At 42.8% G+C, this 15,853-nt stretch overlaps 1 protein-coding gene across 2 annotated transcripts in view; it reads right to left on the bottom strand.

Annotated features, from left to right (window-relative positions):
- SORCS2 (sortilin related VPS10 domain containing receptor 2) overlaps window positions 1–15,853 on the bottom strand; it is a 138,930-nt gene that overhangs the window by 10,162 nt on the left and 112,915 nt on the right. For both annotated transcript variants that reach the window (XM_034411719.3, XM_034411720.3), the window contains exons 20-22: window positions 10,592–10,725; window positions 1,210–1,333; window positions 757–869 (exon numbers count right to left, since the gene is read on the bottom strand). In XM_034411719.3, coding sequence (XP_034267610.1) covers window positions 757–869; window positions 1,210–1,333; window positions 10,592–10,725 — 371 coding nt within the window. The remainder of the gene's footprint in view (window positions 1–756; window positions 870–1,209; window positions 1,334–10,591; window positions 10,726–15,853) is intronic.

Here is a 15,853-nt window from a genome sequence, read left to right as displayed (position 1 = left end):
TACACTAAAAACACTTTTTCAGAAGGAGAAAGAGATGTTAATAAAAAATAACCCAAAATTCGAGATGCTTATAAAAATATTTTTCCAAAAATTTATATATTAAATCCAACTATTTTACAGTTTCCCAAAAGTTTCGATTGGTGATGATTGGAGTACTTCTATTAGGACAAGGAAAATCTTTCAAAAGAGGTTCTCTGCCAACATAGAGGAGAATATACAAAGACTTCTCTTTGACTTATTAAAACAGCCATTTTTTTTTTCCAGGGACATGCATCTGCTTCCAGCTGTCTACCCTTGTGTATACTTCAGTTCACTTGTTTCCCAGCTGCTTTAATGATTCAAAGAAAGTCCTTCATGAACTTTCCAGCATGTTAGCACAGCATTTTAGAAGAATTTCCTCAACCTTATGTGCTGCCTAAATCACACCTCCCCATCCAAATTTCAATATCAAATAAAATTTAAACAAAACCCAGATTAAAAATATCAACCCAATTTTAATACAGACATTCTTGCACTTTCTAAAATTAAGAGCAAGCATCCTGTGGGTTACTTTTCTAAAACTAAACCTAAATTTATTTTAGGGGACAAAGTTTTGATTTTTAAAAATAAAGCAGTAGCAAGAAATAGTCTAACATATACTTATCAAAAGTAATGTACTAAAGAACAATCAAGCTCTGCCACAATGGTAACTTTTAATTACTTTAAATTTGCTAGTTTACAATCTGAGAAGGAGGTATCCATAACCAAACAGAGTACCTGGGCAATCCGTTGTGTTACCACATGACCAACATCCTCCCGCCAAGCAGGTATGTTTGGGTTGTATAAATCTAGATGTTCAGAAAACCTTAATGGAAGAACTTGATAATGATCTGGAAATATGAAGAAATAGTGCAACTAAATAATTGGGGGGAAAAACTTTCTAAAAATAGAAATTCTAAAATGATTCAAAGGATTCTATAAATGTAATTATGCATGTGTATCAAACAAGTTATAACTTATTTGTTATATTAAAACAACAAGTAACATAATTATAAATTATAAATCATGGGAGGAACACAATTAAACAGATATCAAAAAGTGCCCTGACTTGCATTTTCACAGCAATTGCAATGGCTGTAGATTATAAACTTCACTCTAAACTCACAGTACCTGCAACAGGATGATAACAATACATGATTACTAAATATCATTACAAGGATGGTGCCTTACCCAAAACCTGGATAATCTTGGAATCTTGAAGCATAGAATTTCCACAAGAAGCTTGAACAGTAACTCTGACTGTACCTGCTTCAGCAAAACTGGTTACCAAGAAATTTTCCAGTGAAAGAACTGGCTATAGAAAATAAGTGATAGAGAGAAAATAAATGTGAGCCAAAAAGTTCCCAACTGTGAATATTCATCTTCAAATCTGGGGTGTTTAGAAGGTTTGCCAAAAGTAATGTCTTTTTCCCCTAATTTGGAAATTCACTAAAATATCATAGGCATCAGCGAAAATCAGAGAACGCATATGACCTAATCCTCAGAATATTTATTCTGTGAAGCAACAATAGGGTCACCAGCTGGTAACTATCATTAATTGCTCTGCTACATGTATCAACTGTTAGTATTAAGGGAAAAAGCAACCCATCACAAAAACAAAAAATAATGAAGTAAAAATAGCAACAATCCTGATAAATACTAAATATTGATATAATTCCATAATGGGTTTCAATTATGAAAATATTCATTAGATATACAGGTAATATCTCTTAGCAATGAATAACAAAGATTGTTCCAGTATGTAAACAACTAAGGTGAAGGATTCAAAGTCAGGAGGCTTCATTTCTAGTTATCTTTGAACCAGAATTTTATTTTTTTTCTTCAAAAACCCCTCCCCATTGTTTTATTTATTAGGTTTGTTACCTGTCGTAAATAATTTATTTGGTAATTTACAGCAATGAAACATTAAAAAAATAAAATCTTCATGGTAAAAATTATAATTACAAAATCATAAATCCCAGAATTATTCATCTCAGGTATCACACATCAACATCATGCCTCTAGTAGTTTCTTTTCAATAGTTTTTGAGAGCCAAAAAATCAAGCTACAGGTGTACAGGTCCCATTTAAGTTTGCAATTGTGACACAATTTACGAAGTACAGGTGTTTTGTTTGATCTGGCCTATTTATGTGTACCTCTGCAGAGGCATGTCCTCATGAACATGCAAACACCTTCCCTCATCTATCCACTTTTTCCAAATGGTAGGAAGAATTTTAGATGTTTTCAATGAAAGAATGGGGGAAGCCATGAAACCTTTATTTTCTTTACAGCAAAAGGGGCTTAAAATGTGGTGAAAATCCCCACATTTTAGTATTAGCTACTAATTGATAGCCAAAAAGAACAGAGGAGTATTGATTCTAAGTATGTGAAAAGTAAAACATTATACAATATTATCAGCAATATTAATATTACTGTATTATCATGAATGCAGAATAAAATATTGAATTAAAATACAATTCATGATTTCATTTAAATGAAAATGTATTTTCATAACCCTTATTTACATTTACAAGCTTCTACCACTCAGTTTTTCAAAACTGGAAAAAATCCAGCAAAACCTTTCCTTGAACAACTCCCCCCACCCCCACACTTTTTTTTTTTAAATTGATGACCGGATGCTTTGCCTGGCTGAGCCCCAAACCTACTTGGTTCCAATGAATCCCTTTGGTTTCAACATTTCTAAGAGTTCTGAGAGGGGGAGATGGCTGCTTGCCGTGGCTCCCAAGCACACATAGTTTTAAAACAAAGAAGCAAGTAGAAGCAGGAAGCATATAACATGATAAAAACTAATTTCAACTGGAAGAAAGTAACTGAATCTAAAAGATTCCTATTTGAACTGTCTATAGTTTTTCACTGTGGTAGACGAAGGGCATGTAAATGTCTGATAATGATACAAATATCCTAATATTGATTTTTTTCTCGGCAACAGAATCACCCACAAGAAATTAAGATATCCCTGCATTCATCTAGTTGTCAGAGACTATGGAGCAGAACTCTTGATCTGGACTTAACCACAATAAAAAAATCAGTAGGTGTTTAGTAGGTGTCTAGTTAATTTTAGAATTCCCACTCCATAGACTCTGGCAACTAAATTAATACAGAAGTTTCTTAATTTCTCTCAGTCTCTAAATCCCTCTATCAAATATTATATTACATATAAATATTATATTATAAATATGTACATTATTATTTTTTCACAATGCATTATCTTCTTTTTCAGAAGTTTCTTGCATTGAAGCTTTTTTTTTTTTTCCACATGAAGGACTCCCAATTCAGGGCTAGGTGCACTACGTGTTCTTATCAAATTACGAGAGTTCAGGAATATTTTCCTTTAAAAATTAACTAGACACCTACTGGACCACTATGTTTGCAAGCATTAATTGGGAGTCACAGGCTTGTTGTGTGATGTTGCTAAAGAAACTTGCCATAATCATAGTTCACTTGGAGCACGTTATTGTGAGTGGTTAAACTATCTGATAGTCACACTTACCTAAGTGAAAATGCTGCTATTAACTCCTTTTAATGAAACGGGGGATTGGGAGTAATGCTATTTCTAACAGGACAATCTTCACTATTCACTACTAAGTAACTCCCCACATCAAGAGGGGGAGTTATGGATAGTGATCTCATGTACTAAGAAGTACAGTCTGAATTGCTAACGAACAACAACCTAAGCTTGCAACACACAGTGCTTTGCTGTTTCTGCATAAGAGACCTGTTATAGAAGTCTTTGCCAGATTTACCAGTCAACTTGAAATTGACCGACACAATCCAAGTCTCCCTCCTTTATTTCACTTGCTCACCCCTATCAGCCCACCTTTTTTTAACAAGTGGGCTGTATTTGTGAGGTTTAATACTGGAAAGGAGGAAACTGACTTCAGTTATTGTGGCAGAGACCCTGGCAGACAGAGAAGAGGGAGCTGGCTAAAGAGTAACAGAAGGCAAACATTGGACTCTCCAAAGGTGTAGAGAACTTGATAAAAGTTTATTTTCCCCAGTCCCTTGAGCATTCTGGGGCACGGTTTGAGAACAAAAACAACGTTTTTAGCACTTCAGTAGTTCAAACCTACACTCAAAGCCCCATTCAAAACAAAATGTGTTATGTTCTTATAAGGACATCCGTCCGGAATTGGCTTGAATCCTCCGGCGGGAGTTTTGAATAGCTGTCATAGGGGCGGAGGGGCTGCCGGAGCGAATATAAGGAGAGCTCCGGCAGCGCAGCGCCAGTCTGTTACTGTTCCAATAAAGTAGCTAAATGTATCCAGCTGGTCACGTCTTCTTTCCCTGCGCCTGATCTAACACTGGCGACAAAGGACTAGAGAAGAGAACCAGAGCAAGACCGCGTGGCATGATCGCCTAACTGAGCTGAAGTCACTCAACCACTGCATCCTACAGAATGGCAATCCCGCAAGCACCGATCGCTTCGCTGAACCCATTCGATCCGGCAAGAGAGAAATGGAGGTCGTACATGATCAGATTCCGACAATTTCTCCGAGGGAACGGCTACCAAAACCTCGACGATGAGCGCAAGAGAGCCCTTTTCCTGGCCCACTGCGGTTCTGACATCTTAGAGATGGCCATCGACCTTGGAGTGACCTGCAGGAAGTCCTTCAGGAACACTATGCACCCACAGGAACCCTGATTGCAAACAGATTCACCTTCCAACAGAGGAATCAACGGGAAGGTGAATCCATCAAAGAGTTCGTGGCCGCACTTTGTCAAATCGCCGCAAACTGTGAGTTTGACAATGTGGATAATGCCATCCGAGACCGCATCATCTTCAGGATGCAGGATGTGGGTCTCCAGAAGAAATTCCTAAACCGCAAGAGGATCCCACTCAAGGAAGTCCTCGAGGAAGCGACAGCCGCTGAGACATCCGAGAAAGCGGCTGCCACGATGGTGAAGGCGAGGGGGATCCACAAGATCCACAAGTTGGGCCAAAATTCCTCAGATGACTCAGCTACGCCATCTGAGACTGATGAGGAAATGGCCGCACACAAGGTTTCCCGCCCCCCAAGGCGGGAAAGTTCCCAAAATGGTGACCGGGGGGAACGCTGCAGCAGCTGCAAAGGTGACCACCCCAGAGCAAACTGCAGATGGAGGGACGCGACCTGCCATCATTGCCTAAAGAGGGGACACATAGCCAAGGCCTGCAGAGCAGCAGATCCAGCCCCCGAACCACCCAGGCCAAGATTCCGCGAAAATCACAAGGATACCCAGAGGACATCCAAACAGTCCTCGTATCAGTCCAGGTGCGGAGACGATGAATATCCTCGCAGCAGAGTGGTGCACCAAACCACAATCGCCCACACAAGCAACGACGGTGCCACAAAATTCAATGTGACACTGCTGGCAGAGGGGTCACCGTGCACAATGGAAGTAGATTCAGGCTCCATCTACTCCATTATGGACTGGCAGCATCTGAAATGCCTGAAGCCAGCCTGTGAGAAAAACCAGTTGAAGCCCCTGCGGTCGAGGCTAGTGGACTTTAGCGGAAACCCCATCGGTGTCCTGGGCAGAACCACGCTCCACATCTCCTTCAAGAAATACCAAGGCAACCTTCCTATCACTGTCGTGGAACACAGCCGGCTGAACCTGCTGGGAGTGGAGTGGTTCAAACTACAAGGGTTATCAATCGGAGGCATCCAGCAGATTCAGAGGGACGAACTCAACCTCATCGAAGAGTTCAAGGAAGTCTTCGATGGTAAACTTGGTAGATTTGTGGGAAAGCCAATCTCCTTTAATCTGGACAAGGGAATCACCCCAATTAGGCTGAAGCCCTGCTGGGTTCCATTTGCCTTGCGGCCCAAGGTAGACGCTCAGCTAGATAAGCTGATCGCCCAAGGCGTTCTGGAACCTATCGATCATGCTTCATGGGAAACCCCCATTGTGACGCCAATGAAGCATGATGGATCTGTGCGCATCTGCGCCAACTATACGTGTACCATCAATAAGGCGTTGCCGCAGAGCGCATACCCAGTGCCAGTGGTGCAGCATCTGCTGCATTCCCTAGGAACTGGCTCAATTTTTGCTAAACTGGACCTGGCCCAGGCTTACCAGCAGCTGCCAGTGGACGAAAAAACAGCGGAGGCCCAAACAATCATTACTCACAGGGGAGCATTCAAATGTAACCATCTCCAATTTGGAGTCAGCGCTGCCCCAGGAATTTTTCAATCAATGATGGAACGCCTCCTTCAAGGCGTTCCAGGGGTGGTGCCGTACTTCGACGATGTACTAATCTCCAGAGATTCCAAAGCACAACTCCTTGAACGGCTCAGACTTGTCCTGCAGCGCTTCAAGGCCAAGGGCTTGAGAGTCAGGAGAGATATAAATGCATCTTAGGAGTCCAGGAGGTCGAGTTCCTGGGCTATCTCATAGATGGCACAGGCATCCACCCCACCAAATCAAAAGTTAAAGCTATCCATGAAGCTCCCAACCCCAAAAACAAAGCGGAGCTTCAGGCATTCCTTGGATTGCTTAACTATGCTATATTCCTCAAACAGAAAGCCACGATTGCTGAGCCACTTCACCACCTACTGGGGAAAGCGGCTTCCTGGAAATGGGACCAAGAGGAGGAAGCAGCATTCCAGGCCATCAAAGGACTATTAACATCCAAAAGGGTCCTCATACAATACAATCAGATGCTCCCAATCAAGCTCACCTGCGACGCATCGCCATATGGGGTTGGAGCAGTGCTCAGCCATGAACTACCAAATGGCTCGGAAGCTCCTATCGTGTACTTCTCTAAGACGATGTCCAGCGCTGAACGCAACTACAGCCAGATGGACAAGGAGGCTTTGGCTATCATCGCAGGAGTCAAACGATTTCACGAATATGTCTACGGGAGGAGCTTCACCATAGTGACTGACCACAAGCCGCTGCTGGGGCTCCTCGCAGGCGACCAACCAACCCCGACCTTCATGTCCCTGCGGATGACAAGATGGGCCATCTTCCTAGCCGGCTACTCGTACAGACTTGTGCACCAACCAGGCAAGTCCATCGGGAATGCCGACGCGCTGAGCAGATGCCCATCCAGAGACCCAGTGGAAGACCCAGCCCCCATGCTCAAACTCTTCCACATCGACAGCGATAACAGCTGCCCAGTCACATCTGCAGACATGGCCGTCCATACACAGAAGGACCCCAAACTCCGCCAAGTCAAGTCTTGGATCCTCAGAGGGTGGCCGACGGAGAAGACAGCAAAAAAATTCAGCCCCTTCACCAGAAAACAAAAGGAGCTGTCCACCATGAGAGGCTGTTTACTATGGGGAGACAGTGTGCTGATTCCCAGCCCACTGCAAAAAAAGATGCTAGAAACGCTGCACAACGGGCACCCCGGCATCGTCCGCATGAAAGCCCTGGCACGGAGTTACGTCTGGTGGCCATCACTGGACAAAGACATTGAGGAATGGGTATCCAAATGTGACCTGTGCCAAGAAGTACGTTCCGTGCTACCCCAAGCCGAACCATCGCAATGGGAGACCCCCTGTAGCCCCTGGTCAAGGATCCACATTGACTTCGCGGGTCCGATGCAGGGGCGCCACCTACTCATCATCATGGATGCATTCTCCAAGTGGCTCAAGGTGGTACCCATGGCATCTACCACAACCGAAGCGACGATCCGAGCTCTCCGCCGACTCTTCGCTACCCATGGGCTGCCGGACATGTTGGTTTCTGACAACGGGCCCCAACTTATGTCCTTGGCCATGGAAGCATTCCTGGCCGGACTGGGCATCTGCCATGCCCTCTCAGCACCGTACAGGCCAGCGGGAAATGGACAAGCGGAACAAATGTTGAGGCTCACCAAGGAAGCGCTCACCAAAATGGGCATGGGTGATTGGCAGGAGCAGATTGACAATTTCCTCCTCACCCAACACATCACCCCACATGCCACCACAAGAAAATGCCCGGCGGAGCTGTTGATGGGCAGAAGACTCCGGTCACCACTGGACAGACTGCACCCTCAATACGACTCAGAGGTACCCGCAACCACCAGCCACCAGCTTCGCCATAGGAGACCCAATTTTCACATTGAACTTTCACGGCTCTCCGAAATGGCTGAAGGGGAAGATCAAGAGCACAACCGGCCCGAAGTTCTATCGGGTAGAGCTGGAAGATGGACAGGTCTGTAGATGTCACATCGACCAGCTCCAGAAAAGATGGAAGGGAGTGGAAGAAAATCAACCCAACGAGGTAGGCCTGCAACACCCCGAAGAGGTAGGCTTGCCTCAGCCAGATGGGGTAGGACTGAAACACCCCGACGAGGTAGGCCTGAAACACCCTAACGAAGTAGGCCTGCCACACCCCGTCGAGGGAGGATCACCACACCCTGCCGAGGGAGGACCGCCACCCAGAGTTAACCTTGATCGAGATGCAGTGCGAGTAGACGGGGACCATCCACGGGGGGCACCCCACAACCCCCCAGTGAGGGCGGCCGATGACACCCCGGGCCCAGAGACCAACCAATCTGCAACCGTGGGACAGTAGACCAGAACCCAGAGGTCAACCGCACTCCACAATGCCTCGGGGAGGTCGGTCAACAACACCCAGGGAGGGGAGACCTCCACCCGAAAGAGCCAATAGACTGGTACCCTGCCACAGCGGGAAATCCACAACACCCCAGCAAGGTCGGCACCCAACCCACCAGGGAGGAAGACCTCCAGCGACCTCACCAGGCAGACCGACTACACCCCAGCTAAGACACAAACCAATCCTGCAAGGAGGGCCTCCACCACCCCAGCGAGGAAGGCCTGCACCAACCCGACAGGGACGATCAACTCCGGCACGATGGCCGCAGAAATCATCGACCACCCGGGCAACGCCATTCCAGCAGAGATGGCCTACACCACCCCTGCGAAGGAGGCCAGCACCACCCCGGCGAGGTTGGACAAGAACCATCACGTCCTGGCAGTCACCCTGGGAGGGCATCGGTCTCAACCAAGGGACACCGGGGCCAGAACCAGATGAAGCCACGAGACCCGAACTCCCGACCGGAACCAGCCACCACTAAACCGGTAAAAGCCAAAAGGGACACCAGAGATTTATCGGGATCCAGTAGTTCCATACCGGTCAGCGACGACGGTCAGCGGCAAGTAATCCACAACCCAGACAGGGAAGAAGACCAGCATTGCCAGTGGGCGGAGGTCTGAGACCCGGCCGGAGGCGCAGGGACCCAGCCCACGCACTCGACAGCTGAATCCTGTCCGGTTCCAGGGAGGGAACCGGGAGACGCAGGAACTCCATCCGTCCAAGAAGACTGCCAAACTAGAATGGGACTGCGCAGGTCATCTAGGACTTCTCGATGTCCCGCGTACCTGCACGATTACGTACTTGATGGACAGACTAAGAACAAGGGGGGAGGAGTGTTATGTCCTTATAAGGACATCCATCCGGGATTGGCTTGAATCCTCCGATGGGAGTTTTGAATAGCTGTCATAGGGGCGGTGCATCTGCCGGAGTGAATATAAGGAGAGCTCTGGCAGTGCAGCGCCAGTCTGTTACTGTTCCAATAAAGTAGCTAAATGTATCCAGCTGGTCATGTCTTCTTTCCCTGCGCCTGATCTAACAAAATGCCTAACAGTAAACTGTTCTGGCAGTAGCATTTTGCAGATTGTTATGTTGCTTTCACACCAACAATCTCTATACGCCTGCCAGCCTTAGCTCTGAGTGTATAAGCAGCTCCTTACTTAAGTATGAGCCAGCAGTGTGATGCAGCTGCCAAAAAAGCTAATGAAATTCTAGGTTGCATCAATAGAGGCATAGTTTCAAGATCATGTGAAGTGTTAGTACCATTTTATGGTACTGAGACATGGCTGAGACCACATTTGGAATATTGCATCCAATTCTGGTCACCATGACACAGAAAAGATGTTGACACTCTAGAAAGAGTGCAGAGAGGAGCAACAAAGGTGATTAGGGGAATGGATAACACGAACATAACATGAACGGCTGAGGGAACTAGATACGTCTAGTCTAATGACGACAAGGATTAGAGGTGATATAATAGCAGCCTTCCAGTACTTGTGGGGCTGTCACACACAAGAGGCAGTAAATGTATTCTCCAAAGCACTTGAGAGCAGGGCAAGTAGTAACAGGCAGAAGATCATTAAAGAAAGATTCAACCTAAAACTAAGGAAAAAACTTCCTGACAATGAGAACAATTAATCAGGCTTCGCTCTAGAAGTTGTGGGTGCTCTATCACTGGAGGTTCTCCAGAAGAGACTGGACAGCCATTTGTCCAGAATTATATAAGATCTCCTGCCATGGGCAAGGGGTTGGAGTACGTGCAAGACAGCCATTCAAAGAACCTCAGTTAACAATTTATACTTCTCACTGAGATTACAGTGCTAAAGTGAATAGGGGGGAAGTACAGGATGTCAAACCTTCAAAAATATTTAACAATAAAACTATAGTTTAAGATAATAAAACTAGTTGTTTTAGGATACTAAGATACCTATAAATTTTATAAATAAATAAATGCATACATACATATTGAAATTAGCATAAAAAGGTTCAAATGCTGGAAAAAATGACAGTAATAATTATTCAATACCTGAATATTGTTTCCAATCCACCAGTAAAAAAGTGTAAAGTTAGAATTCCTTGGCAGGATGATGGCTGTCAAATTCACCTCCCGGTTTCTGCCAACAGCAGGAACTACTTCAAGATGTAAAGCCTGCAGTGGAGCTGGAAAGAGTCCCAACTGTTAATTAAAAAGCCATTAATTTATCAAACATCTTGTGCTTTCAAATACATCTTCTAAAGATACACTAGAGTGTTCAGGGACATCTTTTAAACTTTTCAAGCAAATTCAAGAGAACGTCACTTCCTTAGGGACTGAATTAAATTATATTAAATTTTATTGCTCAATAGAAAATTAATGTTAGTAATTCTCACTGCAAATTAAATTGTCTTAGGTTTTTATAACTTGTTGAAATTTTAATTAAGATACATTTTTAAAAGTCGCATTTATTTTATTTGGAAAACTTAAATAAATACTGTATTTATATTCCTTCCAAATCAGGAAGGGAAAACCTAAAGCTGATGGGTTGTATATATATACATGTATATATATTAGATAGAAGCAAATAGGAAGAGTGAGATTTTCAATTCGGGGACCACAGAGTTTCCAAACACTGGGAACAAGAGACTGTGAAACCTCTGAACTTGTCTGACCAAGTCTAGAGAAAGCTTTACATTTGCATTATTTACACTGAGGGTTATGCTGCCTTCTGAGGAGCAGAATTTATTAGTTATAAGCTGCATAAACTACAGGGACTATTTTTTCCCAATATTGTTGCAGGGTGCATGTGGCCTGTGAACCATGAGATTGGGATACTGATCCTACAGTTTTACAGGGATTCCCTTACATTAGAGCTAATTTCATATGAATGAAGTCCTGGAACTGTACATCACTATTTTCCCCCAATTCAATTGTTACTCATTGTTGACAATGCATTTATTAGAAAACTATACTACATATTTGTCGCATAGTGCTCTAAGTGCAGGATCAACCGATGTTAGAACAATTACAAATGCTTTCTACCTGCTGTATTGCTTTGCAAATCTCAGGCTTTATATGCTGCCATTTTCAAATAACTTTCTCCCATGGAATTCCACCAACTATATGTGAACCATCACATATATCTAGCACTGCACAGAGATGAACATAATCAATAAAAGACCTTACAAAGAAGTTCAACTTCTTTGCTGGGACTGTGGTTTTCCTTTTCTCAGCACCATTACGTTCTTCCAAAACAAACTATCAGATTTTATCCCTCCATTTATCCACAAAAATCAAAAGTTGAATTTATTCTAATTGGTAATAGTTGGATATATTACAACATTAAATCACCAGAATTCAATTGTGTTTCAAAGCTGTAATTACTGAAAACAGCAATCAAAGCAGTATTAGCAAGCCTGAGAGAAAGTAGTGTTGGTTGCGTGTCATGAGGCAAGTCAGATGTCTGCTACACTGCCTTTAAAATTAAATTTAGGTAGAACCCTGTCATATATCACTGATGTCAGTATATAAATGGCATGGTGCGAGAAGGGGGTTGAGGGTTTTTTTAGCTAAATTTTTAATCAAAATTTTAAGGGGACCCGGGAGGAAGGGAGGGGGTTATAAAAGTCGACCCGGGGGGGGTGTTCAAATAGCGACTGAGCGGGGTGATGGGTCGATTGGCTGCAACAGAGGGGTCGTGAAAGGAAATTTAACCGGAGAGCAGGGGGACGATAGGAAGGGCAATGAAATTGAAACAATGAGTGGGAGGGGCAGGTATGACGGGTGCAGGGGGCCATATCATGTGCTGGGGGTGCGTACACGCTGTTTACGAGCAATTACGCACTCCGGCCCCCAATGCGCGACTCGTGTCCTGGGTTGCGCAGAGTCTCAGGCCCAGGGTCCGCGGCTGATGTTGTGTAATGCCAGGTCGCTTGTTTTTTTTTTTTTTTTATTGAAAAAGTTTTCAAATACAAATTTTTCCCCCTTTTTTCCCCTCTCCCTCCCCCTCCCTAACCCCCCCTCCCCACCCATCCCCCCTGTGACTTCTTCATAACAAAAAAAAACCTAATTCATAACAGATTACTTACTCCCTCCTCTAGATATTGACCTTTACTTACTAAAAATATTATTAATATTATAACATCCCCCTTTATCCATACATATCAAAAAAGAGAAAAGAAAGGGGAAAAAAAAGACATTATACTATGACATTGTAGAATAACTTCTCCACTTTAAAACTATACGATAAGTCCTACTTTAACATTTAATCTTCTATATATATTACTATAACATTTCAAAGCGGCCTTCCCCATAAAATCTAGTTTAACATTTATTCCACTCTATCCATTTCCTCCACTCCCCCAAGTATAACACTTAAAAATCCCTTTTCTTAGACTAGTCAATCTACTAACTAGCTTATTCACCCACTATCATGCAAAATTGCCATACACAACATTTCTTAACATCTTTGATTCACTGCCCACACTACTTAAAAATATATGTCTATATTTTCCATTATATCTAAATAAAAAAAAAGAAAAGACAATGACTTTAAATTTATAATCCATATAGTATCTTCTTTGAGGTCTTTCCACTGGATTGGTAGAACCAACATCCATAATCGGGTAACATAGCTCACTGGTGCAACAGTTTATTCAGGATCTTCAATCATATCTGCCCCCATCAGTAGTAAATATCTTCTTATATGTATAAAAGTAAAAACAACCACCCGAGTGACATTATAATTATATTCCATATAGTAATAATTGTGGGTTTCATCAGGATTATTAATTCCCATCATCGTAGTGGGTAACAACCCGATCTTCTGCATGCCCCAGCATAATTCTCTTGCCTTGTGATTCAAGATAATATAATATGTTTATCAACACAAAAAGAAATTCCAAAATGGATAATTCAAATCCATCAGTTTAAGGCTCGTTTCACGTCCCCAGATTACGGGCATGCAGAGATCTGCCACAAACCTCAGGATGATATTAACCAATACGTCGCCTCTTCTGTATTTACACATAATCGATCATATTTTAAAATCACTGGCTTCACTGTTGCCTGATTTAGAAATTTCTATTTCTATGCCACCTATTTCTTTTTTTCTTTTCTTTTTGTGGGTTTGGTTTCCATCCTGGTTCCCTTTCTACAAAATATGTATCATCTGGTCGGTTTTTATTCTGCTTTGTAGATTGGTCTTGTTGGTTTTGCTTTTGTATCTCATATTTCTTTTTTATCCCTTGTATATCCCCTAATTGGTTTTCCATGTTTATCCTTGCCTTGATAAGTCATCACATTAAGATTAGATGCCTCTTCTCTCAAATTTGTAGATAGTCCAGCTGGGGTATCCAATAAATCCAAAGGCAATTCATCTGGTACAGTCTCTGTAATTCGAAATTTTACCTTTATTTCCGGCTCCTTCTGCTTATCCTGTATTATACCTGGAGATGTTAAATTCATTTTCAACCTATTTTGATAAAATTCTTCCGCTCTTTCAACAGTATTTAGCTGATATCTTTCTCCTTGGTATCTAAATATAATACCAACTGGGGCGTCCCACCTGTAGGAGATATTTCTCTTTTTTAACTCATTCACCAGAAAACCAAATTTCTTCCTTTCCATCAATATCTTAGGTGGGAGTTCCTTATAAATCCAAATCTTTCTTCCATACAATTGCAAATTAGAATTAAAGGAATTTTGAACGATATTATTCCTAATTTCCTTATCTGTAAAATAAATCACCACATCTCTAGGCAATTGCCTTTGCTTAGCAATCCAGGAGTTGATTCGATAAGCTCTGTCGATCCTACAAAACACTTCGTCAGGTTGAACCTTTAGAATCCCAGCTAGAAATTCAGAAGATATTTTCCTTAAATCCTCTCTATTATTTTCCTGCAAACCTCTTAATCTTATCGCATATTCTGTGAAATTATATTGTACCATTAAAATCTCTTTTTCAATCTTCTGTTGCAGATTTTCTACATTACCATACTTTTGATCAGCATCCATTTTAGATTTTTCTTCTAAGCTATTATCCTGAGTGTTTGTCAAATCATTTTCAATTTTTTGAATTCTATTGTCCAATTTATCTTGAATTTCTTCCATTTTAGACTCTAGTACATTAGTATTTGTGTCCAACTGCATCATAAATCCTGTAAAACCATTAACCACTTTTGAGAGTTTTTTCTCCAAAAAATCAAACTTAGATTTCACCAATTCTTTAATTTCCTGCTTAAATTTTTCAAATTGCTGATTCACAATCTCCTCCCTTCTTTCAATCTCCTCTATAAAAAATTCTATTATATTAAAATCAGGTTTCTGAGACTGAAGAATTAAGACTTGTTCCTTTAAGTTGTTGGTGGGGGGATCCCCCCCCTTCTTGTTTATCTGACTTTATGAGTCTCAGTGCCATGTTTCCGCCCAGGCAGGCTTTGTTAAAAAAAAGCAAGAAAAAAAAAAAGGACTTCTTTCCAATCAACAACAATATCAGGTCTCCAAGGGAAAAAAAAAAGAGAGAAAGACACAGGAGCGAAGTTTTGTCTACAAATGTAGCCAGTGGTATTTATTCCGCTACATTGTAGTAATAGAAAACGGAAGCCTCTCCTCCAGCCAACGCCATTTTAAAAGGCTTTTTTTTTTCCTCCTTCCTCTCCTCCTCTCTCTTAAGTAATTTCTTTTTTAAAAAATCAGTAAAATACTTGCGGTTCAATATTACAGGTCCAGCTCACATTTTCTTTGAGTAGTCTGTTAAATTTGCAGGCTTGCTTTTGACGCCTGGCTCTGCATCAGCAGAGGTCTCCCAAAGCCTGGAGCGGCGGCTGGGGATACGGGGCATCTCATCCGCTCCGTCCCAAAAGTAAAAAAAAAACTTTTGGGACTCCGCAGAGTTCTACCCACCCCTGCTGGCTCTATCTCCGTTTCCTCATGGAAACGGAGTTTTTTCGAGCCGCCGTTCCGTTGTGAAGGCGGCTCTGACAGGCAGTAGAAGCTGACGATCCCAAAGGAACGTCTGGCAGCAACAAACAGCAAACCGGAAGAGCCGCCAGGTCGCTTGTTAATAAGGCCCCCCTCTTATTTTGGAGGGGGTGTGTGGACCTGGCAGGTATTACAGAGACCTGGTTGGGCCAAGGGGGGGGTCCCCCTCGTTGAAATGTGCCCACCAGGTTTCCATGTATTTCATCAGCCAAGGGCCCAGGGGAGGGGTGGGGGAGTGGCGGTGATTATTAGGGAAAGTCTTTGTCTGAGGGGGACTACTGTTCCTCAGATAGCCAGATGTGAGTCCCTTTTTGTGAAGTGGGGCCATGG

The sequence above is a fragment of the Pantherophis guttatus genome, chromosome 3, assembly GCF_059756535.1.
Source record: "Pantherophis guttatus breed Tessera chromosome 3, ASM5975653v1, whole genome shotgun sequence".
Taxonomy (NCBI): domain Eukaryota; kingdom Metazoa; phylum Chordata; class Lepidosauria; order Squamata; family Colubridae; genus Pantherophis; species Pantherophis guttatus.
This window is presented reverse-complemented; position numbering and strand designations above follow the sequence as displayed.